Genomic DNA, 27,179 nt, shown 5'->3' on the forward strand with positions numbered 1-27,179 from the left:
GATCAAAGTGATAAGAGCAACTAGATAGAAACCTTAGGGAGGCAGTGAGTTTATATTCATGGGTCAGGGGAGAGCAACTCAGAAAAGGAAGGTGAGAATGGTTGCACAACTGGAAGAATGTAATCAGCAACGCTGAATTGTACATGTAGAAATGGTTGAATTGGTATTATGTTCTGCTGGGTATATTCTCGACAACAACAACAAAAAATATACAGACCCCTGGAAGATGTAACATTTTGTATCAGTGATCACAGTTGCAGAGTTTGATGGCACTGTTATGGCCTCACAGGGCTTTAGTGCTCTCAGAATGTAAAAAACAAAGCAAAACCAAAATTCCAGTGTAGTCAGTTCCTACTTGTGGTGACCCCATGTATTAGAGAGTAGAATTGCTCCATAGGATTTTCTTGGCTGTGATCTTTAAAAACAAAATATTTTTTTTGAATTGTATTTTAGATGAAGGTTTACGGAACAAATTAGCTTCTCATTAAACAGCACACATATTTTGTGACGTTGGTTAACAACCCCACAACACGTCAACACTCTCCCCTTCTCGACCTTGGGTTCCTTGTTACCAGCTTTCCTGTCCCCTTCTGCCTTCTAGTCCTTGCCCTTGGACTGGTGCGCCCCTTTAATCTCGATTTGTTTTATGGACCTGCCTAATCTTTGGCTGAAGGATGAACCTCAGGAGCGACTTCGTTACTGAGCTAAAAGAGTGTCCGGGGGCCATACTCTCAGAGTTTCTCCAGTCTCTGTCAGGCCAGTAAGTCTGGTCTCTTTCCATGAGTTAGAATTTTGTTCTACATTTTTTTCCAGCTCTGTCCAGGACCCGCTGTTGTGATCCCTGTCAGAGCAGTTGGTGGTGATAGCTGGGCACCATCTTGTTGTATTGGACTCAGTCTGGTGGAGGCTGTGGTAGTTGTGGTCCATTAGTCCTTTGGACTGATCTTTCCCTCATGTCTTTAGTTTTCTTCATTCTCCCTTGCTCCCAAAGTGGTGAGACCAGAGGAATATCTTAGATGGCTGCTCACAAGCTTTTAAGACCCCCATATGCTACTTACCAAAATAGAATATAGAAGATTTTCTTTATAAACTATGTTATGACAATTGAGATAGATGTTCCCTGAGACTATGGTCCTCACAGCCCCCAGCCCAGTAATTTAGTCCCTCAGGGAGTTTGGAGGTGTCTGTGAAGCTTCCATGACCTTGCCTTGGACAAGTTGTGCTGGCTTCCCCAGTATTGTGTACTGTCTTACCCTTCACCGAAGTTACCACTTATCTATTCTCTATTTAGTGTTTTTCCATCCCCACGCTCCCTCCCTCGTAACAATCAAAGATTGTTTCTTTTTGTGTGTAAACCTTTTCATGAGTTTTTACAGTAGTGGTCTCATACAATATTTGTTCTTTTGTTATTGACTTATTTCACTCAGCATAAGGCCCTCCAGATTCATCCATGTCATGAGATGCTTCGCAGATTCATCATTGTGCTTTATCTTTGGGTAGTACTCCATTGTGTGTATGTACCATAGTTTGTTTATCCATTCATCTGTTGATGGGGATTTAGATTGTTTCCATCTTTTTGCTATTGTGAACAATGCTGCAATGAACATGGGTATGCATATGTCTATTTGTATGACGGCTCTTATCTCTGTAGGATATATTCCTGGGAGTGGGATGGCTGGATCATATGGTATTTCTGTTTCTAACTTCCTAAGGAAGTGCCGTATAGCTTTCCAAAATGGTTCTACTATTTTGCATTCCCACCAGGAGTGCATACGAGTTACAGTCTCCCCACAACCTATCCGACATTAGTTATCTTCTGTTTTTTGATTTGTGCCGTTAATGCTGAGGTGAGATGGTGTCTCATTGCGGTTTTGATTTGCATTTCCCTAATGGCTAGTAATCGTGAGCATTTCCTCATGTATCTGTTAGCTACTTGAATGTCTTGTTTGGTGAAGTGTCTGTTCATTTCCTTTGCCCATTTTTTAAATTGGATTATTTGTCTTTTTGTTGTAGAGGTGTTGGATTTTCCTGTAGATTTTAGAGATCAGACCTTTGTTGGATTTGTCATAGCTAAAAAATTTTTGCCAGTCTGTGGGTTCTTTTTAGACTTTTGGCGAAGTCTTTTGATGAGCACAAGTGTTTGATTTTTAGAAGATTCCAGTTATCTAGTTGGCTGTAATCTTTATGAAAGCAGATTGCCAGGTCTTTCTTCCACGGCATGGCTGGATGCATTCAAACTACCAACCTTTAGGATAGTAGCTGAGTGCAAACTGCTTGCACCACCCAGGGACCTTAACCTCATGTTTTTACTTAGGGGGAGCCTGAGGTCCAGAATGGGAAAGTGACTTGTCCAAGGTCACACAGCATACAACGGAGTGGACTTTTTTGCCCAGTGCTGTTACCAGGTCTCGGTATGTCTGTAACAGGCAGACAGGAGAGCTCTGGGCATCTAATGGGGCCAGGGAGGGAGAAGGGGCAAAGTTGGATAAAAGGTCTTTCTGCTTTGTGTTCTGCCCCAGCCAAGGGGTCCTGTGCTTGTCACAGACTGGTGTCCTCTGTCCTCCTCCCATTGTCCCTGGAGGCAAATAACAGCGATGTTCAGTGTTCAAGCTGGACCTACCTCTCGCATCTGCTTGTTTGTTTAAATTCTCTGACAGAGACATGCTGTCCCAGAGGGAGGGGAAGTCAGTCCAGGGCTCACCCCCAAGGAAGTGGCATTGTCCCTGTGGGCTTTGGCCGGGAATGTTTCTGAAGAAGCCCTAATCCCCTGCCCTGCCTAACATCAAGGTTTGTATCACCCAGAGGAGCAAGGAGTGGGGTAAGATGAGCCATCAGAAACCTTCAGACCTCTCATCCCCTGCTGGGATGATGGCCTGCTCTCTAGCCCCCTCCACTTATCTCCCATCAAGATGCAGGTCAAGTGTCACCTCCTCTAGGAAGCCTTCCCAGGCTCCCCCTCCATACCCCCCGATAATTCCTATTTTCAGTTTACTCTTTCAGTTCCCCTCCAGGCAGCAAGTCCCTTCCACATTGTTTTAGCTCCAGGGGCCAGCCTAAAGCAGGGTTTATAAGCTGAGTTTAATAATTGCTTGTGGAATAAGCATCCCATGCTACCTGCTGCAGGATACCCTTCCTGATATCCATTCCAGGCCATTTCTCTGCTCTGCCTTTGAACCTTCATAACACTTTGTGCCTCTCCCAGGGCCTACTTCTTATCTTGCTCTGGCATAGCTCTGTGTACATTTGTCTGTATGCAAACAACTTTCTAAGGCGGATTTTTTCACTCCCCTTTTACAGATGAAGGAAACCGAGGCTCAGAGAGGTTGAGTAACCTGCCTAAGGCCACACAGTTAAAGAGTGGCAGAACTAGGAGTATGGCTTGGGCCCATTTGGCTCCTAAGTCCCTGCACTTTCCACCGTTCTACTTAAGTGTCCCTGTATCTCTTATAACATCAGCCCCAGTGCCTGGTGCCTGGCGGGCTTTAGGAAATATTCACAAATTGGATTGAAGTTCAGCTCCTAGGCAAGGCCCAGGTTGAGAGAGAGGATGTAGCTTTGGGACTTTAGCTGCCACCTCTTTATCAATTGGCCATCATTACCTATCATTACCCAAAGACAAACCTCCAGATGGGGCTATGATATCTGCACTGGAAAAGAGGCCCCTCTTTCTTCCTTGCTTTCTCTTTGTTTTTCCATCACTTTGTTGCAAAGACGTAGAGAGAGAGAAAGACTGACCTATGACCAAAGCCAGGAATTGAGGAGAATCGGCCCAATATCCTCCCCTTCAATTCAACAAGCGTGTATCCCTGTCCTTCCTGGGATCAGGGTCATGCTAGACTCCTGCGGGTCAGGGACGGGGTGAGGGAGGACAACTTCCTTCCATCATAGTGAAACTACTTGAAGAAATGTCTAGACAACAGCAAGACCCAGCGACCCCCTTCTCCCCTTCTCTCACTCTTCTGGAGGGGCTCTGTCCCTTCATCCACAGGCTTCGAGATGAACTGCCCACATATCCACACAGGTGAGAACCTCCCTCAGCATCAAAGGTGGCAGAACATCAGGACAAAGTACAACTATTGTGCCTTGGGCCCAATCACTACCTCCTTTGTCTGGGGCCACTGCTGGCTCCTGGCCGCCTTTCACACTCTTCTCCACCCACCCTGCCCCTCTCTCCCCTTCCCCCTCACCTGGAACGCCTTGCCCTTTGAGGCAGCCAAATGTCTTCCCCTTCCTCCTTGGCTCCTTCTGAACTGTGTTCAGAGACACCCTGGCCCTGAGGTGGGGCCCTCTGATTGGGGGCTGAGGTTGTCTCTCCAGAGGGACTGAGAAGGACTTGTCTGGGCTCTTGGCTGCTCTCTGTTCCACTCACCTGTACACATACACATTGCTGGGTGATCTTGGACATTTCTGTCCCCTCTCTGGGTCTTTGGGGGATTCTCTTGGCGGGGGGGCACAGTCTTCCCTGTCACTCCCTACCCTACAGTGACCTGGGGGAGAATGAGGGGAATTAAATTTGTTTGAGGGGATTAAACTGGTGGGAAGAGAGGGTGCTACTGAGACACAATGTGGTCTTACTGTTGTTGCCTTTTTTTCCTAAATTTTATTTATTTATGTTGTTGAGAATATACACAGCAAAACATACACCAATTCAACGGTTTCTACACTGACAATTCAGTGACACTGCTTACATTGTTTGGGTTGTGCAGACATTCTCATCCTCCTTTCCTGAGCTGTTCCTCCCTCATTAACATAAATTCACGGCCCTCTAAGGTTCCTATCTAATCTTTTTTGAGTTGCTGTTATCACTTTGATTCCATATTGATAGTTTGTAAAAGAGCATAATGGTCAAGGCAGACTTTTTTACTAGTTAAAGTGTTGTTTGGTTTTAGCATGAGTTCAGGGGATATTTTTGGTTTAAGGTTTAAAGATTTTCTCAAGGCAATAGTTTCAGGGGTTCATCCACCCTCCACGGCTCTGAATTCTGTGAGAGCTTGGAAACTTTTTCTGATTTTTCCTGTTTTATGATTGTTGTTTGGCATTTCTTGTTCTATGTACTTCTTGTTTCCTTTTTCGAAGATTCTGGTGAGTAGGGATTTCAGTTTGATGGTAGTGTGGGCCTTGGCTGGGTCCATGATAGTATGTTATCGTGAAGGCTGGTGATACCACGTTGGGGGATAGGGTCTTGAGTCAAAGCCTTCTCTGAGTCACCCTAGGTTGTATCCTGAAGCTGTCTGAAGACTGGAGGTGGAAAGCTCATCCCCACTAGTGAAGAGTGCTCAAAAATTCCTCAGGCCAGGTCCTGCGTCTGTATTCTGAGAAGTCTGCTCCTTCACTCCCCTGGTTCCCTGTGCAGGCCCTATGGAGGGAACCTCAAAGAGGTTGTTGTAACAAATCTTGCTGATTACAACCACAGGGTATGGTTGGGTCAGGGGGAGGAGAGCCCCGGGGCTATGAAGTATTGGTTGATGGCTGGCATTTTCCTTCTCTTTTGCCCCTCCTCAGAACTCCTCCAGCCTCCTCCCAATTTCGGGGTCCTTTACTATTTTTTTTTTTTACTAAGACTAAGACCTAGAGGTTGGCAGTTCAAATCTGCCAGGCACTCCTTGGAAACTCTATGGGGCAGTTCTACTCTGTCCTATAGGGTCGCTATGGGTTGGAATCGACTTGATGGCAGTTGGTTTGGTTTGGCTTTTGGTTACTAAGACCTGCTCTTCAAGCCCATTGCGTCTCTAGGGGTTGAGGCAGGCTGAGGTGAGAAGATGAGAAGGGATGCAGGGGAGGAGGCCAGAGGGAGCCCTCGGTACTTGGAGCCTCTGTCCTGAGCTAGGCCTGCCCCACTTGAGGGTGGGGAACCCCTTTCAAGGTGTTCACACCTTGTGCTTAGGGGTGCTAGAGGCAGACTCAATTGGACGAGGATGAAGTCTGGTGGTTTCTGTCCTACTTTCACTTGATAGCTTGAAGCATGGAGCCCTGGCTGAGTGAGGAGGCCTGCCTGGGAGGGGACACTGAGCCAGGCAATATACATTTACTAGCTGTAAAAAGACCTTGTCCCCAGCTGTTGGGGACCTGCCAGGTGGTGAGATGGGATTGGAGGGATACATGATGGGAAGGGTGGGATGGGGTGGGTTGGAGCCAGCCCCATTCATCACAAGGGCCTCAGAATAGCACCCCTGTAGATGGCAACAGGTTTTTTTTTTACAGAATTGGGGTACCAAGGGGTAACTTTATGCTGAGGCAGGGGGCTGGGAGAGTAACCTCCTTGGATCATTTTGGTCAAATTCAGGGAAGTTGCTGCATTCCTATTCTCAGCCTACTTCCCTTCGAAGTGGCTACATCAGCCCCAGACCAGGCCCTGGTCGGATCTGGCTGGATAATGAGCCTGGTTGGTCCCACTCTTCCCACAGGTATCAGAGTCCCCCTTTAGACCCTGGGGGACCCTGGGAGCAACTGGGCTAAAGCCCAACCAGGAGTTTTCCCAGGCTGGTCCCTACATGCAAGGGTGGGGTGGGGGGCCTTGGGGAGCACTGAGGGAAGAAAACATGGGGAGTTGGGGGTTTGGAGAAGAACCGGGATTTGAAAGAAGGTAAGAAATTGGGGGAATGACAGGGGAGAGGATTTGAGCTGGGGGAAGCAGCCAAGGGATCCTGGGAGAATAGGGGGGCTGAGAAGAACCCTCCAATTCTGTTCAGAAGGTTAGCTGAGAGCCTGGGGCTGATAGAAAGAAGCCTTGGCCCCCAGCCTGGTGGGAGCTCTGGGCAGCTGGCCTACAGACGTTCCTTAGTGTTGGTGGGTAGGTTTGAATCATCACTCAGGCCCCCGCCTCCATCTGCCCCCACCAGGCCCCTGGCCTCAGTTTCCTGGCAACATCTGGGGAGAGGGGGCAGCAGGAACAAGGGCCTCTGTCTGCCCAGCTGCCTCTCCCTTTGGGCTCTGCCAGACTCCACAGTGCATACGTGGGCTCCATCAGGTCCTCTTCCCCCATGGGGCCACTGACTAACCCTGGAAAGACACGTCTTCTTGCTCTCGGTTCAACAAACTTGGCGCCAAATCCTTCTTCCAGGGAAGCCTCCCTGACACTTCTGGAAGGACCCCAGTCATCCCAGCAGGTTGGCCACAGCTCACTCGGAAGTCTGTAGGCCAGATAAGGGTTCCAGATGGGCACATTGTCCTGAGGGAACACATGGTGCCCCCTGCGCCCAGCACCGGGCTCTCGGTGAATGGGATCATTCGAGGAATGCCACGATGTGGGAGGTCAGAAATGGGCGGCGGTCAGCAGTAAGCTCCCCCCACCTTCCTCGCAAGACCCTCGAGCCAGAGCTGAGGTGTTCAGACGGTAGTCACTAGGGGGCGCTCGGCCACCACAGGGAAGCGCTTACAGCTAGCTGGGTGAACTTGGGAGTGCTGCGTCTGCGTGAGAGAACGGGTGTGAGTGTCAATGTGAGGGTGTGTGTGTGTGTGTGTGTGTGTAGGGGATGAGGGTGTTGGAGGGGAGGGAAGGCCAGGGGTCACTCCAGGATTCCAATTAGATCTCTATCCCTCTCCCCACCGGTCCCTGTCGGTCCCCCCTCCAGTGTTCACAGCTAAGAGAGAATGAGATCTCCGGCCCTGTCCGCACATAACCTCACTTTCTTGCTCCCTCCTCCCGACTGCCCCGGGAGAATGTGTGTCTTTGGGCAGAATTTTGGGGGGCAGATGGGTAATTTTCAGGCTATGAACTTTGGTGGGAGATCGTGCTTTCCCTTCACTGGGGTGGGCGGGGGACCCTGGCTTCGCTTGGTGTCCCCGGGGGAAGGGCGAGCCTCGGCAGCTTGTTTCTAGCGCCTGAGGCCGGAGGGGCTGGAGGCAAGGGGGGCGGGGCGGGAGCTGTCTCCGCCCACCAGGGCGGGCCGGGGCGGGGACCCAGGAGGGCGGAGCCACGCTTTTTTTTTTTTTAGTCGGCTGATAGAGGTGAGGAGCGCAGAGGGTTGGGGCCGCGGGGCTGCAAGGCGGCAGTTGCGGCGCTCGGTCTGGAGACGCGGCTGCGAAGCGGACGGACCCGCGAGGTCACCGGGCAGGGGCCTCCGCACTGAAATTTGATATTCGTTTATTTGGGGTTTACCCCCTTGCTTTTTTCTTAAACATTTTTAAAACTGTATTTTTTCCCGTTTTAATTTATTTTTGCTTCCCACTCCCCACTTAAATCGGGCCAACGGTTTGGGGGGGTTGCTCCTCTACTCCCCCAGATCACTTCGGATTTTGGAAACCATCAGAGAGAGAACAGAGGTAGCAAGAACGCCAGAGAGAAGTCGAAGAAGAGAGAGAGACGGGGTCAGAGCGCACGAACAAGCGAGCTACGAGAGGCACGGAGCAAAGTGAGTGACCTGCTTTTGGGGGTGACCGCCGGAGCGCGGCGTGAGCCCTCCCCCTTCGGATCCCGCATCGGACCAGCAGCGCTGACGGACAGACTGACAGACACCGCCCCCCGCCCCAGCGCCCACCTCCTCTCTGGCCGGCGGCAGACGGTGGACGCGGCGGCGAGCCGCGGGCAGGAGCCGGATCCCGCGCCCGGAGGCGGGGTGGAGGGGGTCGGGGCTCGCGGTGATGCACTGAAACTTTTCGTCCAACTTCTGGGCTGTTCTCGCTCGGGAGGAGCCGTGGTCCGCGTCGGGGGAGCGGAGCCGAGCGGAGCCGGGAGAAGTGCTAGCTCCGGCCGGGAGGAGCCGCAGCCGGAGGAGGGGGAGGAGGAAGAGGAGAAGGAAGAGGAGGAGGAGGAGAGGGGGCCGCGGCGGCTCGGCGCTCGGAAGCCGGGCTCATGGACGGGTGAGGCGGTCGTGTGCGAAGACAGTGCCCCAGCCGCGCGTGCTCCCCAGGCCGGTGCCAGGGCCTTGGCTCCAGGAGGAAGAGGAGCCCGCCGAGGCGCCGAGGAGAGCGGGCCGCCCCGCAGCCCGATCAGGAGAGGGAGCGCGAGCCGCGCCGGCCCCGGTCGGGCCTCCGAAACCATGAACTTTCTGCTCTCCTGGGTGCATTGGAGCCTTGCCTTGCTGCTCTACCTCCACCATGCCAAGGTAAGCGGCTGTTCCTGCCTGGCGCCGCGGGCCGCTGCGAGCGCCTCTCCCGACTGAGGACGTGCGTGCGAGCGCGCGCGTGGGGGATCCGTGCCCCACATGGCTCCATGGGCACCGGGCGCGCGGCATCCCCCTCGATCGTCGTACGTATAGGGGGGCTCGAGCTAGGTGGGAGGGCACCAGGGTAGAGTCTCGCCGCCCACGCGGGCCCTGCCCACCCACCACAGTCACAGCACGTACGATCTGGGCCGACCAGCGGAGGGCGGGAGGAGGTGGAGGGGGCTGGGCTTGCGCTGCCGCCGGCGGCTGAAGTTTGCTCCCAGCTGCTGGTCCCGGACGAACTGGAAGTCCGGGCAGCGGGGGCGGGAGCCGGAGCCCAGCGGGGAGGGGGTGCTCGGACCTTGGACTAAGAAGGGCAGAGAGCGTGGAGGGGGGAGGGCGCAGGCCAGAGAGGGGGTTCGCTGTCACCGCTGCTTGACTTCTTCGGCCCTTGCCGCGAGTTTGGGAAAAGTTTTGGGATGGGTTGCAGCGGGGACCCCCCCCCACCACGCAGGGCCACCTGCGCCGCGCCACCCCGCCCGTCCCCGCTCGCGTCCCGCTCGGTGCCCGCCCTCCCCCGCCCGGCCGGGCGCGCGCGGCGCGGAGCCGATTACATCAGCCCGGGCTTGGCCGGCCGCGTGTTCCCGGAGCCGCGGCGGCCGGAGCAGAGAGCCCCGGGCGGCGAGCGGCGCCCCTCCCCCCGTCGGCCCTACGCGGGAAGGTGACCTCTCGAGGTAGCCCCAGCCCGGGGACCTGAGGACCTACCCGTGCCCGCAGTCCCAGTCCCTTCTCACCTTCTGGGCTCGGGAGGAATTCCCGAACGCCCCTTCACCCTTTCCCCATTGCCTCCCTCGAGTGGAGAGAAACCCCTGCCACCCCTTTATTTTTTAATTTTTCCCTCCCCCTCACCCCCCAGAAGCCCCTGTCCGGCCCCTCTCTTGCCCGAGAGTTCGGGGAAAGAACGATCACAGTCTGAAGCCAGGAACCGGAGCCCACCCGGGGCGGTGTTTTGTTGAGACTCTACCTAAAGTCACGACCTGGTGACAGTCTGCTTCCCACCCCCCCGCCCCCACACGCTTCCGAGTGGAGCTGCGGTTAGCCTTTTTGGGGGTGGCCAAAGGGAAGGTTTAAGGAGTGTCACTATTACACTTTACATTGAAACCGGCGGCTTGGGAATAGCCTTCCCTGAACCTTCGGAAGGGGCTCCTGCTCCCCACCTCTACCTTTTCTGAAAGGGAACCTTGGCCTTCCACAGTCTTGGGCATCCCCTCCCCCAAATCCCTGTGGTAACCCAGGAGGAAAAGAGGACTGCCATCTAGCCCTAGAGCCTGCCACACACACTTTGTCCCGGTGGAGTGGGGCGTTGGAGCAGAGAGCTGGAGCTGGAGCAGGTGGTTTGTGGAACTCCAAACTTGCCCACCCAACTTGCTTCTCAAAGCCACCCAGGGCGCCCCCTTCCTCTCTTCCTTTACACCCTCCGGCAGCCACAAAGTCCCTTTGGAGAGAAGGCAGAAGGAAGGAAATGGGCAAGGGTCCCTGCTGCCACCCGGAGTTCCTCAGACCCTGGCACAAAGGCCTTGGCTCCAGGCCTCCGGGAGGAGGAGTGGCTGCTTGGCCACAGTGTGACCTTCAGAGGCCCCCAGAGAAGGGCACCTGGCCCCTCCCCGCCCAGAACCACCCTTCCTAGTGCCCCCTGGCCTTGGAGGGGAGTGTGAAGTTTCTGTCCTCTTTCCTCCTTGGAACCCAGGAGGAGTCAAGAGTGTTGGGAGAAGTTGGCAGGGGGAAGCCAGGGGGTGTTGTGGGATGGGTGAGAGGCAGAGGTGGGAGGGGGCTCCTTGAGGGAGCTGCAGTTGGGAGGCTGTCCTGCTGGGAGCCTGGGAACTGTTATCTTCCTTTGAGAGGGGCCTTCCCTGGGGGCAAGGCTGGGGTTCTGGGGTGCATTGGGGTGTGGGAAGGAGAGAGCCAAGTGGGACTCCCTGTCTTCAGGGTCTGGAGTTCGGGGGACTAGAGAGCAGGCCTGCAGCCTGGAATTTGCTCCACAAGTGGAGCAGCTAGGGTGGAGAGTTAGTGAGAACTGGAGACCCTCTGGAAGGGCTGGAAGAAGCCTTTGCCTGCTTGGTGCTGTCAGCTTCACATGGCTGGGCTTGTTGACCTTCACTGCTTCTGGGGAGGGGAGGAATGATCCAGTGGGGGTGGAGAGAGGTGGGGGAGGCCTCAGGCTTAGGCAGGGCAGGGGGCCCCCTAGGGGCTGGGCAGTGGAAAGGCATAAAAGGCTTCCCTGGGTTCATTTGAGGAAGGTGCCCAGGTGAGAGGGGATTGGGACCCTCTCACTCTGGAAGGGAGAAGAAACCAGGAACAAGGTGGGAGTGGAAAGTTGGGGAGGCTTTGAAATATAGCCAGGCTCTGGGGAAATTTGTGCAGGGGGAGAGAATGGAGTTCCCCCTTAGCCCAGGGTTTCCTCTCAGGTTTTTACACTCTAGGCAACCTGTGGGTATGCATTGCTCCTGCGGACTGGAAAAGTTTGGATGGGGGAGGGTGGTTGATGCCCTTCGGTCTTCTGCACCCCCCTCCCTCCCCAACACCAGCTCACCCTGGTATTTGTCATGTCAGCAGGAGAAGGTCACCATGTTGTTTTTCTCGCCCCCAGTCCTTCCTTCCTGCCCCAGTCCAAACTTGTCCTCCTATTTGACCTTAATACTTACCCATGGCTTTGGACCAGGCAATGAGGAGGCTGAGGGTATTCCCTTTTCTCAGCACAGCAGTGGGACAGTGAGAGCGAAGAGCAGGAAATGTGGGGAAGGGGAAGGGTGTTTTTCTCCTAGATTTTGAGTTCCCCACCCCCCAATATCTGGTTAGTCTTTAACTTCCTTGGATTCAGAATTGGATCAGGCCAGGAGTGGTGGGCATGCTGTGTGCCTGCAAGGAGCCCCTGGCTTTGCCCTGTGACTGGAAGCCTTGAAGAAGCCAGAGGCTGTGGCTGGGAGGGAAGCAGGAGGGAGGATGGGCTGGTGGCTGGGCCTCTGTGCCCCTGCCCCCTGCCCCTGCCCATGCCTTGCTCTTGTGTCCTCAGTGGTCCCAGGCTGCACCCACCGCAGAAGGAGGAGAGCCGAAATCCCATGAAGGTGAGTCCCCCTGGGTCTTGGATGGGGTCCCCTGTCTCCCCAGGGGATGGGTAGGGAAGCCCAGTTCCTTCTCTTCAGGCCTATGTAGGGAAGGGGAAGGGACACAGGAATGGAGGGATCAAGTAAAGGAGGTGGATACCCTGAAATTAACCCTTCCTTGACTCTCTCTCCTTTTCAGCCCCGCCCTATGCTAGAAATAGAACTTGTTGCCTTTTTCCTTTCCAGTAAAATTTTATTTGGAGAGGGAGCTGTGAGCACAGACTAGAAAGAAGGAGAGTGTTCTAGGATCCCAGAAGTCTAGGAAGTGCCACTTCTCTGCTCTGGGGCGGTGGTTGCGGGGGGAATAGACATTCCCATCACTTCCTACACAGCCATGCCCACCTGTGGGTTCTGCGTGGTGGGGGCTGGCTGTGTGTGAGCTGGAAGAGCACAGCCCAGCCTAACAGGACTTCCCCCATACCTCCCCGCCCCCCACCCAGTTTGCATTCCCTTAAAAACAAACAAACCAAGTCATTTGTCATTGAGTTGATTCCAACTCATAGTGACCCTATAGGGCAGAGAACTACCCCATAGGGTTTCCAAGAAATAGCTGGTGGATTTGAACTGCCAACCTTTTTGGTTTGCAGCAGAAGTCATAACCACCAGGGCTCCTTGCATCCCCTTGGGGTGGAGAAACCCTCTGCCCCGCCCGCCTGCCCATGTGGAGTAGGTTTGGGTGCTGTGAACTTCCCTCCTGGGCCAGCAGAGGGCTGGCTGTAGCTCCTAGATGCCCCGCCCCCAGCCCAGCCCCCACTGCTGCCTGTCTTTTGTTCCCCTGCGGTGTGGAGTGTGGGATCCACCCTTTTCTCTGGGGACACCCTGGCTCTCCCCGCCACTGAATGTGGTTCTAGCCTGGGGGAGAGTTGCCTGAAGTCCACTCCTCTAGCTCTGCCCTCTCAAGAGGGAAGACCCCCAGGGTCTTCCTCCAGGCCAGTTTCCCTGAGCCAAATCCAGTGTGGCCTGGGGTCTCAGCCAGGGGCAGTGTTTTACCCCGGATCTTGGTGGTGCCCAACCGGTTCTGTCTTCTTCCCCACCCGGAAGCACCTTCCAGGGTCCTGGCCTGGCTTCCCTACCCCACTGTATGGCCTGTGCCACTGACAGACACCACCCCTGCCCCCACAGTGCGCCACGAACCCCCTCAGCTTCCCAGTGGTCTCTGTGGTATGGGAGAGGCAAGACAAATGGTCTTTGTTTGCTGGAGAAAAGGTTGTCTGTGATAAATAAGGAAAACCACGAAAGCCTCATGTTGGAGTGTATGTGTGTACGTGACCTGTGCAAAAGAAGGACAGCTTTCCTTGGAGGCAGTGGCTGGGGGTACAAAGGGTGTTGGTGATATTACCCCCACCTCCACTCCCACCCCTCCATCTTCCACTGTCCTTGGAGTTGCCAGGGAGAAGTTTTTTGAAGGAATGCCCAACCCAAGTCTTTGTACCTTCAGCTACCAACTGCCATCGCCCAGGCCAGACTTGTCATCCCTTCCTGGGTAGGGCTTTGTGGCCCCAAAGTGCAGGCCACCTCTGTCCTCAACCACAATGAAGTGTCAGTTCAAGAATTCTTGATTAGTCATCATTTTTGGTATAGACTTGGCTTAAAAAAATGACTTCTTCAGAGCCCCGTCTCGTTTGCTTTTTCAGTGACTCTTTACCTTAATTCTTTGGGATTAAGATTCTGTGCCCACTGTCCGGATAGGGCAAGTAGAGGTCTCAGACAAGGCCAGGGACTGGTTTGGATTCTCACACTGTTCGCCTTTCTGTTTTCACACCTCTGGGTTTATCACCGTACCTTATCTGTAGACACACCCCTGGTCTCATCTTCCTTTTCCTTTCTGGAAAGCAAACTGTGGAGGTAGGAGCACAGGAAGACTCAGCTATGGTCTCTGGGGAAGGGCAATCTATGGGGTAGACACTTAAGAAGCCTTAGTGAAATTCTAAACTTTTTATTACCTGGGCTAAGAAATGAGCACCCGTTCTTGGGGCTAGGAAGTGGAAGACAAACAACCTCATTTCAACTTCCATTTCGGTGACTTTAGTGATCAGTCCAGCCCTGTTTTGGAGTGGCGAGTTGGATGGCTGAGGGACGGGAGGGACTGGCCCAAGGTCACACCAAGGCATGGAAAGAGTCCAGACCTCTGGATTCATTGTCTTCCCTCCTGTGTTGGGGAAATGCATTTCAGAGCCAGGATTGCTGTGTGGTGGTGATGGTGGTGGGGGTGTGTTTAGAGAAGTCATTCCTCAGTCTTGCATTTAGTTATTCTCATGGGCCCTGCCCCTGTGGCCCAGAATTACCCCTTCATGCTCTGATGCACCCCAGGCTCTGTGGCCAGCCTGGGAAGCTGTCTTTACCCTGGTCTCCCTCCAGATCAGCTTCTAGAAACACTCTGTGGCTGCAGTGGCAATGCCGTGTTTTCCATGATGCAAGCGGTTTGCCCTTTGGGCGGGGTTATCGGTGGCAGGCAGGGCTTGGGTGCCCGCCCACTGCCACCTGCCAATTCCAGGTAAACCCAGCCTCTATGCTGAGGCCCACTACCTCCTGAACCGATGTCCAGGGAGAGGGTCTGGCAGGTGGCAAAATGCCCCCTGAAGCTGCCCCTCTGTCTTTGGATGATCTTGGCTTGGGAAGACTTTGATGTCCGTTCCGATTTGAACTCCATCACTGAGTAGCAGTGTGGCCTTGGGGCAAGTTACTTAGCCTCTTTGAGCCTCCAATTCCCCATTCGTAAAGCGAGGGTCCATAACAGTACCTAGTAGCACCTGTAGGGGGAGTTGTGAGAAGATGTGTATGAAATGCTGTACTCGGCACTCAGCTCATACTGCGTTCTCAGTAAATGGCTGTTGGTTTGGATAATGCCATGACAGTGGCTGTTGGGAGGTTGTAGGGAAATGGAACAGACCGGCAAAGTCGGCAGTTGCTCCTTTAAAGGAAACCACATATAGCACATGGCAGGGTTCTTAGTACCTCCCCACCCCCAGCAGGTATGCCCACACTCATACTCTGGCCCGGCATCATGGTTGAACCAGGAATTGGCTTAGCTGTCATGGTGAGGCAGGGTGATCAGATGTGGCAGGCTGTTCCCTTGGAACCTGATGGCATCCTGTGAATTTTGCAATAAAAATAAAGAGTGTTGATGGTGGAATACTTAGGAAGGGGCTTCAGCCATAGCAGGAAGGACTCGAGGTAGGTTTTTGGAAGGGCTTGCCTGGTAGTGGACACCTCTCACAGAAGCCCTGAAGAGTGGTTTTACAGAGCTGGGTGGTGGTGGGGGCGGGCCATCTCCTATGTGACCCTCTGGGCTCATGTGTTATCCGCTCTTGTGCAGTGGTGAAGTTCATGGACGTCTACCAACGCAGCTACTGCCGTCCAATTGAGACCCTGGTGGACATCTTCCAGGAGTATCCTGATGAGATCGAGTACATCTTCAAGCCGTCCTGTGTGCCCCTGATGCGGTGTGGGGGCTGCTGCAACGATGAAGGCCTAGAGTGCGTGCCCACTCAGGACTTCAACATCACTATGCAGGTGGGCACCTTTGGGGAGTGGGATGGGGAGGGCATGGGGGTGGGACAGGCATTAGACTTTGGGAGCAGCTGGTCCCAGGTCCTTTCCTGGGAAGCTCTTGAAAGGAGGAACCAGACTTACCTTGCCTAGCTCCCACCTCTGAGTGGGTCTGGAGAGGTGGGATGGGTATCTTGCTCTGGACCCTCTTTGGAGAAGAAGATGCCTGCATTGCCCATGTTCCCAGCAATCCCTGATCACCTACTGCTCCCTGGCCTTTACCCCCTGGGCTCAGGATGGGGCTAGCACCTACGACAGGGGTTCCTGAGGGCCCTCCTTCCTTGGGTGGTCTGTTCAGGAAGCTAGGCGAGCCAGTCTTTTGGTGTAGCCTGGTGACAGGGCATTTCTTAGCCTTGATAGGGCAGGAGGGAGGTCTGAGACACCAGGGAAGCGGTGGCTGTTGGTAGCTACTAGGGGTCAGGGTGAGGCCTCATGGAGATGAAAGGAGGGGAAGGGACGGGAAGTGGTGAGAAACAGGACTCGAATTCCCAGCCTGGCCAACCCTTGTAGTCACCTCAGCTCTCAAGAGGAGCAGGGGCTCCCTGAGGTCAGCAGGGTTGGGTGAGTTGGGGTGGGCCTGAGGCTCTTCCCAGGTAGAGCCCCTGGTCCCCTCTATCTCCACAACTCATCCCTGCTCTATAGAACCCCTGGGTGCTGAGTGGCAGGAGCCCTGGGGGCGTCCCATCTGGGTATGGCTGGCTGGGTCACTGACCTCTGTGATCTGCTTCCTTCCCCCCAGATTATGCGGATTAAACCTCACCAAGGCCAGCACATAGGAGAGATGAGCTTCCTACAGCACAGCAAATGTGAATGCAGGTGAGGCTGGAGACCTGGGTTCATGTGCACAAGCAAACGGCTGCGAGGTGCCTGCTCTGTGCTGGGGTTAAGCACCTCCTGCTTGTTAGTCCATTTCTACCTTGGGAGTTTACTTCACTGTGTCTCAGTTTCCACATCTGTAAAGTGGGCACAATAATAGTATATACCGTATAACATTGTTACCAGGATTAAGTGAGTTATTATACGTACAGGGCTTAAATACAGTGCTGGTACGCCATAAACATTACATTAAGTTTGTGATCAGCTGCTAACCTAAGGGCTGGCAGTTTGAACCCACCCAGTGGCTCCGTGGAAGAAAGGCCTGGTGAACTGCTACCATAAAGATTACAGCCAAGAAAACCCCATGGAGCAGTTCTACTCTGTAACACAGGGTCACTGTGTCAGGGGCTGACTCAGCCGTAGCTAACAACAACAATAATTATTATCATTGTTATCATCACCATCTTAACTCCTGTCTCTATTTTGTTCTTTTCCCCCATCCACCGCAGACCAAAGAAAGAAAAAGCAAGACAAGAAAAGTAAGTGGACATGACTTTAGCACATCTCTATCTCCTTGGCCTGTTGCCTTGGTTTGAGACTCTTGGCTTCCTCTGTTGGGGGTCTGTTGGCCTCACGGGGTCAGGAAATTGGTCTTATGGGGATTGTGGTGACAGCAGTGGGATGGAGCAAACTCCAGGAATATGGCTCTAGGGCGAGTGAGAAAACCCAGCCTGGAGCTTCCTGCGAGAGAGATGATGCCTGCCAGGCCTCAAGGTCATTCATGGCCAGGATTTACTGTTTTGGTGTGTTGGAGGGCAGTGTGAACACTGGCTCCCCGGCCTGCTCTAGGGCCCCCCACAGTGGGGAGAGGGAGCGGGGTGGCAGAGAGACCAGCTTTTGTGTGCCCGAGGAGACAGCCTTTTACGGTGGCTACTGTGGCGATACCGTCAGCCAGCTGGGATGTGTTCCCGGTGCATGCCCTCCTGCAGGCGTGGGGCTGGCAGGAGAAAGAGTTGAATGTTGGTCATTTTCTGAGGCAATTTTCTAATGCTCAGCAACTGAAGGTCAGGTGAGGATGGGATGGGGGCAGGGCTTGAGGGGCAATGAGCCTTCAAGACAGAGGAGCAGCTAGCATCAAGGACGAGCTTACAGTGAAAAAGAGACAGAGAGAGAGCACCTATATGCCCTTCCCTCCTCCCCATCTTCCCTATTACCCTGTCTCCCCCCAACACTGTGGTGACATTGAGGGCCCCACAGGCCTCAACCTCTTGCCCCTTGCCTAAGTCTTTAACTTCCAGGATCACTGTGGGCTATCAGAGATATGATTTGGGAGAACTGGCTCAGAGAGAGAGAGAGAGGTGTGTATGTGTGTGAGTGTGTGTATGTGAGTGAAGATCCCCCCCTTCCAGCTCCTTCTGAGGGGTCACTAGACATGCCCCTCTCCTGGGACCCTTCTTGCCTCCCTCCTCATTTCTCCACCTGTTGGCAAACATTCTGTGTTGCCTTCTCTCTCAGGCCAGCAGATATGGGGAGTTCTCTTTCCCTTGAGGGGAACAGGCTACAGCCTGCCCCCCTTGCCTGTTCCCCAAACTCTTGCTTTGCCCACAGGGAGAGCAGGGGGCTCGCCTGGGCTCGGAAGAGAGTCTGGCGAGATGGTGCAGCAGGCTTTGACAGGCTGGGGAGAGAACTTTCTGCCAAGTGATGTCCAGGCCCCTCCTTCCCACGCCTCCCCCACTCCAACCCCACCCTACTGCCTGCCTGGGGCTCTGACGACACCCAGCCGCACCTCTCCAGCCCAAGTTATGACTGGACAGGCTGGTGCCTTTCATATGCCGCCCTTGGTCTTGTGCCAGTGTAGCTGTTCCCCCATACTATGATTCCCAGAAGCAGGGCCCTGGAGGGACTCCTTGCTGTTGCACTTGGAAATGGAGGCAGAAGGTGTCCAAAGCGTGGTCCCTTCCCACAATGTCAAGTCAGGTCTCTGACCTCCCCATACTCTAGCCTACTTCCCATAGCCCCTTAGCCTTTAGGCCAAACTCGTCCAGGGTTGCTGGGGAAAAGCCTGCCCTTGGAGCTTGGCCCTGTGCTTAGGGCCAGCACCCACCATGAACAGGGAGGCCCTCTGGCCCTGTGCCCTCTATCCAGTCTCTGTTTCCTACCTAAAGACTTGCCTGGGGCTGAGTTTGCCACCCCAGGTGGCCAGAATGAGGAGGAGGAGGAGACACTGGGTGCATGTGTGCAAGCTATCTCCTGGAGCCCCTTCCCCCTACGCCTCGCTCCAGGGAGCCTGTCCTACATAGTTTGTTTTGGTTTTCCCACCTTGTCCTCCCTACTACTTCTTTTCCTCTTCCCTTCCCCCTCGCTGTCTCTTTGTCTGTATCTGTTTTTTATTTTCCAGAAAATCAGTTCGAGGCAAGGGGAAGGGGCAAAAACGAAAGCGCAAGAAATCCCGGTATAAATCCTGGAGAGTGTACGTTGGTGCCCACTATTGTCTAACTAATTCCCTGGCGCCTCCCCGGCCCCCAATCAAACTCCTGCCTTTAGTATCCCGTAACCCTGCCTCTTTCCTCCCTCCTGGCCCCAGTGTCTCTCTCTCTCACTCTCACTCCACTAATTGGTACCAATGGGTAGATGTGGTGGTGGCCTTGCTGGTCCAGGGTTGGGGTTGGTGGATGTGTGGGTAGAGTGGGCCTGGAGGATTCAAGGAGGGAACTCTGGCTTGGCTGGGCACTGACTTTCTCTCACCCACTGGGTACTGGTGGTGGGCCCATGTTGGCATGGGTGTTGGGCACAGGTGCCTGATCACCCAACTGGTTTCCATTGCTCTAGACTTCTGCACTTGTCTGGAAGCTGAGGGGGCTGGGGAAGGCAGGTGTTGTGTGAGGAAGGGGTGTGAATGAGCGTGAGGCAGCTTGTTGTTGGCTGAAGGAGGAGGTTGACGGGGTCAAGCACCATCATGGAGGCCCGTCCTCATTTGGGGGTGGCACCTCAGCTTCTCATGGATTTAGGGCCTCTGGAGGGGAGCTACCCATTCCAACTCAATCCATGGCACCACAGAACCCTCGCTGTAGGGCAGCTCTTCCCTGTGCTGCAGGCTGTGGTGGGCCCTGCCCTGGGCTCTTGGCCAGTAGTGGCCTGGCCTGTGGATACTGCCTCAGGGCTTGGCCTCCCATCATGCCCACCTTTCGTGGAGGGGCCTGAGCATGAGCCTCATGCAGTGAGAAGGTGGCCTCTGGTGACTTCAGTGGCCCCCAATTGCTGTCCCCAACAGGTAAAGAGTTAAGGTGTGCTCTTTTGGGGGTGGCAGCAGTTGGGGCCCTGTGGCCCAGGATTTCCCCAGTGTCCATGGGACACAGCACTGCCCCTTCTGGCAGCCTTCTCCCTGCATCTCTGCCCGTCTATGCCCGCTTCTCCCTGCGGGCAGGCCTCCTAGCCAATGCTGCCTCTCTCGCCGCTCTCTGTCTTCTGCTGTAGTGCTCAGAGCCTTCCAGGGCGCAGAAGGGCATGTGGGCCAATGAGCCGGGTGGGGGTGCAGCTGTGGACATGTTAGGGGATGTTGCATGGTGGTTTTTTTTTCTCTTTCTCTGCTGACGCTCTAGCTTAGATATCTTTCCTTTTGCCTTTTTGCAGTCCCTGTGGGCCTTGCTCAGAGCGGAGAAAGCATTTGTTTGTACAAGATCCGCAGACGTGTAAATGTTCCTGCAAAAACACAGACTCGCGTTGCAAGGCGAGGCAGCTTGAGTTAAACGAACGTACTTGCAGGTTGGTTCCCAGAGGACCAGGTTGGTTCCCAGAGGACGAGTGATCGAGTCAGAGAGGGACCTCACGCAGAGATGGAGAGAGAGATTGAGAGAGAGAGAGAGAGAGAGAGAGAAAGCATGTGCCCCTGAGAAGGGCCAGCCGCTTGCTTGTCTTCTAGGTGCCTGCCTGATGACTGCTTACCTTCTCTTGCTTGCAAGGCCCCTGTGGTAGGCAGTGGGCTCTGGTCTGGCCTGGCGGTGCCTGTTCAGAGGTTGCCCTGGTTGCCTGAGTGGATAGGCTGATGTGGCTTCATGTGGTGGTGTGGACGCCAGCTGTGTGTTGTGTCCCGTGGTCCTACTACTTGTGGTGGCTGTTGGTCCTGATGTTGTGATTATTACTTCCGCTACTAATACTGGGAGCCCTTCCAGGTGTGTGGAATGCTACAGTTTACAAAGCGGCCTGGCCATAGCCCTCTGAAGTCTGCAAGGGTGGGCTCCTACTCCCCTCAGTGTTTCTCCACGGGGGTAAAGGTTGAGCCTCCCCCCTCAGACTGGGTGTTCCCTGAGGGTAAGGGCCTTGGCTCTTGGTTTAGGGTGAGAAGTTCTGCCTATTTGTTGTAGAAGATTTAGCATCCAGGGACACTAGATACTTTTAGTCCTCTACCAGTTGTGATAAACAACCCCAAACAGCCCCACACATTTCCAAATGCTCCCAGGTGAGTGGGGCAAGGGGCCAGACCCACTGTCCTAACATTAGCTTATGAGCTCCTTATGGCTGGGCCTGGCATATTCCTCTTTGTGACTATACCTTATCCACAGTGGCGATCAAGGCAGTGTCGAATGCATGAACGAGTACATGACCAAGTTCACAGGCTGAGGTCAGGAGCACAAGTCCAGGGTAGGTGGCTAGCAATCATTTTATGCCTGGACTGGCCTATCCTCTGGGCCAGGGTCGGCTTCACCTAGGGTGGAGGGGCTTTTATGGGACCCCCTCCGACCCCAGGCAGAGCCAGGGTACTCTTAGCTAGCCCAGACACTCCATTAACAAAGCTCCTGGAGAGCGGCTACCCACCCCCTCCCCAGCCAATGTTCTTGTGGCTTACCGTTGCTCAGGGGACCATGCCTGGGTTGCTGGTCTGTCTTGGTGCTATGTGAAGATTGGAAGTGTATTAGTGCTGAGGGCCAGGGAACTCTGCAAAACTCCAGGGCTGGATCAGGGGGTCTCCACACCCCAAGGGGAACCAGGGAAGATAAGAGACTTGACTTTTGGGGTTTCGTGATGATTATTCTGTAGAGAGGTTCTCTGGGATAGGGGATGGCTGAAGTGATCTGGGAGCTAACTGAAGTTACCTCAGCTGCCAAAGTGCTCCCCCGATCCCTAATCTGGCTGTATCTGGGAATTTCATTTCCCCAAATCGAAAGCTCAGAGTCCCCATTCCCAGGCTGTCCTGAAGGGCAGGGCCTGTCCTGCCTCCTTCTCCCAGCAGGGAGGGCCAGAGACGATTAGCCCAGGGGCAAAGGCACCATGAGAAAGTTATTGGAGAGAGCCCCTCTGCTCCTAGCCACCAAATTGACTCTCCCCACCCTAAAATCAACAGCGTGTTAAAAAGGAAAGGCAGCCTGCCACCTGGGGTCTGCTCCTGCCACTAACTCAAGAGAGAGGCAGGGGGAGGGCACGGGGAGGGAGATGTGCCCCTCGCCTTCCTAGGGCCCCAGGCCCCTCTGCCTCCCCCTGCCTTGGGTACCATCACGTGTTCATTCCTTGCTTGCCCAGTGCAGCCCCTCCCCTGCAGCTAGCTGCTCCAGAAAACTTGTGCAGGGAGCCTTTTCCCATGGCCTCCATCCTCCGTCCAACCCTGACTACCCCTTAGCTGTAAAACGTCAAGTAGGGACTGCTCGTTGGTACTTGCTGATTTGTCGCTCTGTAAAATGTTTCATGTTCTTGTCTTCTTGTCTCAACGAGATTGTAAACTGTAGAGGGCAGGTGCTGTGGCTTCCAATCAGATTGGGAGCCCCTGAGAATAGCTGCTGCTCAGATTCCTCAGACTTGGGTCTCCCCAAGGACAGCGCCACACCTTGCCTGTTGTCTCTGCACCTCCGTGCCAGAGGGCTGCAGGGACCCAGCATGAAAAGGGGGGCTGCTTGCCCCACCAGGCCTCCTCACCGGCTCTAACCCCCAGCCTCTGTTTCCCACCCCTGGCAGATGTGACAAGCCGAGGCGGTGAGCTGGGCTAGAGGAGGGAGCCTCTCTCAGGGTTTCGGGAACCACACCTCTCACCTGGAAAGACTGATACAGAACGCCCCAGAAACCACGCAGCTGCCGCCGCACCACCCTCACCATCGACAAAACAATCCTTAATCCAGAAACCTGAAATGAAGGAAGAGGAGACTGCGCAGAGCACTTTGGGTCCGGAGGGCAAGACTCCGGCAGAAGCATTCCCGGGCGGGTGACCAAGCACGGTCCCTCTTGGAATTGGATCGCCATTTTTTGTTTTTTTGTTTTTTTTTTTTTGCTGCTAAATCACCGAGCCCGGAAGAGTAGAGAGTTTATTTCTGGGATTCCTGTAGACACACCCACATACATACATACATATATATATACACACATATATATATGTATAGATACATATATATAAAATAAATATATATATTTTATACATTTATAAAATATATATATTCTCTTTTTAAATTAACATTGCTAACGTTATTGGTGTCTTCACTGGATGTATTTGACTGCTGTGGACTTGAGTGGGGAAGACAGCGTCCCCACCCAGATCCCGACAGGGAAGAGGATGGGAGGAGAGACTCTGGCGTGACCTTTTTAATCCCTCTTTGGGAGGCCAGGGCCCCCCTCTCTGCCTGGAAACATGCATGGCCAGGGCACGGGGGCAAATTTGGCCCGCTTTTGGGAACACTGACAAACCCAGCCCTGGCTCCGAGCCGCTACCCTGAGTCAAATGGACAGAAAGACAGACGACAGGTACAGGGATGAGGATGCTGGCTTCTGACCAGGAGTTGGGGGAACCTCAGGACATTGCTGTGCTTTGGGGATCCCCTCCATACCTTGCGTGGGCATCTTGCCCTCAAGGCTACTGCCTGGAAGATTCAGGAGCCTTCACCTGGGTGAAGACCTACTCTCACCTGCATCTGAGATGCCCAGGAGGCCACTGACAGATGTCCTGGCAAAGAGAAGAGAGACGTTGGTGGGAGGAGGAGCAGCCCCCTATCAGCCCCTCCTCCTGGGAGCCCACCCTCATCCTCAGAGGGAAAGGCCTCAGCCTCGTGTCTTGGGCCTCTCCCTGCTCCACATCCCGGGGTGCAGCCCAGGAGGGCCTGCTGTCCTCAGACCATTAAAACCACTAGCTGTGTCCCCCCAGGAGTCCTGGCTGAGTGTGTGAGTGGTTGACCCTCCTCAGCCTCCTGACCCGTCCCTTCCCGCGGCACAGAGAGAGAGACAGGGGAGGATCCACGAGCCCATCACGGAGGCAGAGAAAAGAGAAAGTGTTTTATATATGGTACTTATTTAATAATATCCCTTTTTAATTAGAAATTAAAACAGTTAATTTAATTAAAGAGTAGGGTTTTTTTCAGTATTCTTGGTTAATATTTAATTTCAACTATTTATGAGATGTATCTCTCTCGCTCTCTTTTGCTCTCTCTTATTTGTACCGGTTTTTGTGTATGAAATTCATGTTTCCAATCTCTCCCTGATCGGCGACAGTCACTACTAGCATGTCCTGAACAGATATTTAATTTTGCTAACACTCAGCTCTGCCCTTCTCAGTTCCCCGGCTCCCCACCACACATTCCTTTGAAATAAGGTTTCAATATACATCTACATACTATATATATATTTGGCTACTTTGTATATATATACATATATATATATGTTTATGTATATATGTGATTCTGATAAAATAGACATCGCTATTCTGTTTTTTATATGTAAAAACAAAACAAAAATAGAGAATTCTACATACTAAATCTCTCTCCTTTTTTAATTTTAATATTTGTATCATTTATTTATTGGTGCTACTGTTTGTCCGTAATAATTGTGGGGAAAAAGATATTAACATCTCGTCTTTGTCTCTAGTGCAGTTTTTCGAGATATTCCGTAGTACATATTTATTTTTAAACAACAAGAAATACAGATATATCTTAAAAAAAAGCGTTTTGTATTAAAGATTTTAATTCTGATCTCAAATCTCCTCCTGTTTCTCCTCCTCATTGAATCCTTGTTCCAGCCTTCCTCCCACCCTCTTTTACTCCTCCCTTGGGAAATCTGGGATTTGTCTTTGGTCTGGGAGTGGTGTTCCAGGTGTTTAGGATATGGGGTGACCCATCTCATTATACTGGGGTTAGTCTTTCCATTTCTGGCTGGGCTGGACCTGGGAGGAACCTGTCCACCCCCTGCCTTAATATAGAAGGGAAGCTCTGGGTATGGGTGGGCCTTTGAATAAAACTGCCTTCAGGAACCACATGATCCAGGCCTCTTTCCAGCAATCAAGGAAGTTGCTGCCCATGTCTCTGAGCTTGCTGCCCAGGGGACAAGAGAGGGCTGGGTTTGGCTGTGGGGCCTTGTAGGTTGCAATAGGCTTAGGAATAGGTAGGGTATGCTGGTGGGGGACTGTGACCCCAGGGGAAACTTAGTTTTACGTGGTGAGTCTTGGGGTTCCTTGAACTTCTGAAAGAGAGATCCACAGCTCTGACCTGCCCACCTTACTGCATAATCCCTCCTTTCCTGTCCTGGTCTGGGGTGAGATGGAAGCTGTCTGTGTCTTTGGCATTTATGTTTCTAAGTACCCTTCCTCCAATTGTTTATTCCTTCAAGCCATGCTTATTGGGCCAGCCTTTGTGCTAGGCACAGAAGCTGTTCTGAATAAGACACAATTCCACCCTTCAAGGGTCTGGTGGGGTGAATGGGTGGGGAGACACAGAAAGAACTATAAATCCATGACAGGTGGTAAAATGGAAAAACACCTAACATATGATGGGGGCATCTAATCCAGCTTGGGGTGGGGATCATGTTGGGAGTGGTGGAGTCTGGGATCTTCTCAAGATATAACCTCTAAGCTGTCCCTTAAAGGGTGGGTAGGAGAAGAGAGGCAGGACATGGAGGGGCAGATGCAAGGGTTTAGGAAGGCATACCAGGCAGAAGGGATGGTGTGAGTGAAGGCGTGGAAGTGGAACTCAGATGAGGAGTGGGTGAGGGGGTTGAGGCTGGAGAGATAGGCAGGGATTAGCTCACCGGAAGCCTGCAATAGGTGCCAAGAGCCTAGGACCTGTCAGAGATGAGCAGCAGCTGAGGGGTTTTAAGTAGGGAGTGCTGCAGTCAGATATGCTTTTCAAAGGATGCAAGCAGGAGGCAGGGCAGCCAGGTTGGAGGCTGTTGTGGTCCTCCAGGGAGATGTCTAGAGGGGCTGGGAAGAAGGGCTCTTTGGCGGCTTCAGCAACTGTTAGGGAGGGAATTCTCTGCCTCTCCTGGCCTGCACACAGACTTTGGTCTACACTCTGGGGAAGACAAGAGGCAAGCCCCTGCTCTCATGGAGCTTTTGCTCTAGCAAGTGCTCGTCTTCCAATAACTTACCGTGTGCCAGGTCTTGTTAACTCAGAGAATCTGCACACCAACCATGTGAGGCAGATGCCCTTGTTGTCCCCACCTGTGTATTTGTAGAAGCCTCCAAACTGGCCTTCTGGAGTCTTCTCTCACCTCTCTTTAGTCGATTCTTATACAACAACCAGAGTGAGCCTGTTAAAACACGAGGCAACTCATGTCACCTCTTGGCTTAAAACCCTCCAAAGACTCTTACTCAGAGTAAAAGCCAAAGTCTGTACAATGGCCTTAAACGGTCCTATCGCATCTGGGCTGCTTCTACCTTTCTGACCTCAATGGCTTCCAACTCCCCTTGGTCACTCGGCTTCAGCCGCACTGGCTTCTCTGCTCCTCAGATGTACTGGGCGTGTTCCTGCCTCAGGACCTTTGCACTGGCTGTTCCCTCTCCCTGGAACACTCTTTCCCCCAGGCATGCACATGTGGCTCCCTCACTTGCAAGTCTTGATCAGATAGCACTTTCCCAGTGAGGTCCACCAATTGATGTCCCTCACTCTGAACTCAGGATCCTCCTTTTCATGATCCATTCTTTTTTTCCCATAGCACATGCCACTCTTCTAAATATTCTAGAACAGTGATGTTCAATAGACATAAACTATGAGCCACATAGGAAATTTAAAATTTTCTAGGAGCCATATCTGAAAAAAGTAGAAACAGGTGAAATGAATTAAAACTATTTTAGTGATATATTTTATTTAACATCTGAAATATCAGTTCAATATGTAATCAATATAAAAATTACTACTAAGAAACTTTACATTCCTGGTGTATGATTCTGGTCTGTGTTTTGTACTTATTGCACATCTTAGTTGGAAGTGGCCACATTTCGAGTGCTTGATAGCCACATGTGGCTAGTGGCTCCTGTATTGGACAGCGCAGTGCTAGAATTTACTCTCTTTTTTGTCTCCATCCACCAGAACGCAAACTCCATGAAACCAAAAACCAAACCCACTGCCGCTGAGTCGATTCCGTCTCATAGCGACCGTATAAGACAGAGTAGAAGTGCCATAGGGTTTCCAAGGCTGTGACCTTTATGGAAGCAGACTGCCACGTCTTTCTCCTATGGAGCCACTGGTGGGTTCAAATCACTGAGCTTTTGGTTAATAACCTAGCGCTTTAGCCACTATGCCACCAAGGCTCCTCGAGCTCCAGAAGGGCAGGGGTTTTTGTCTGTTTTGTTTATTGTTGTATCTCCAGCTCCTAGAACGGTGCCTGGAAC

The 27,179-nt window shown here is 53.1% G+C and overlaps 1 protein-coding gene across 1 annotated transcript; it reads left to right on the forward strand.

The window, feature by feature from the left end:
* Positions 1-8,156: 8,156 nt before the first annotated feature.
* VEGFA (vascular endothelial growth factor A) lies at positions 8,157-24,553 on the forward strand (the record flags this gene model as incomplete). The annotated part of the gene is made up of 8 exons (XM_010587424.3): positions 8,157-9,044; positions 12,154-12,205; positions 15,561-15,757; positions 16,533-16,609; positions 17,119-17,148; positions 19,008-19,079; positions 20,240-20,371; positions 22,553-24,553. Coding segments are annotated over 8 exons (1,470 nt in total), but the record flags the coding sequence as incomplete, so codon positions are not given.
* Between the last annotated feature and the right edge of the window lie 2,626 nt (positions 24,554-27,179).

The sequence above is a fragment of the Loxodonta africana genome, chromosome 1 (assembly GCF_030014295.1).
Source record: "Loxodonta africana isolate mLoxAfr1 chromosome 1, mLoxAfr1.hap2, whole genome shotgun sequence".
Lineage (NCBI taxonomy): Eukaryota > Metazoa > Chordata > Mammalia > Proboscidea > Elephantidae > Loxodonta > Loxodonta africana.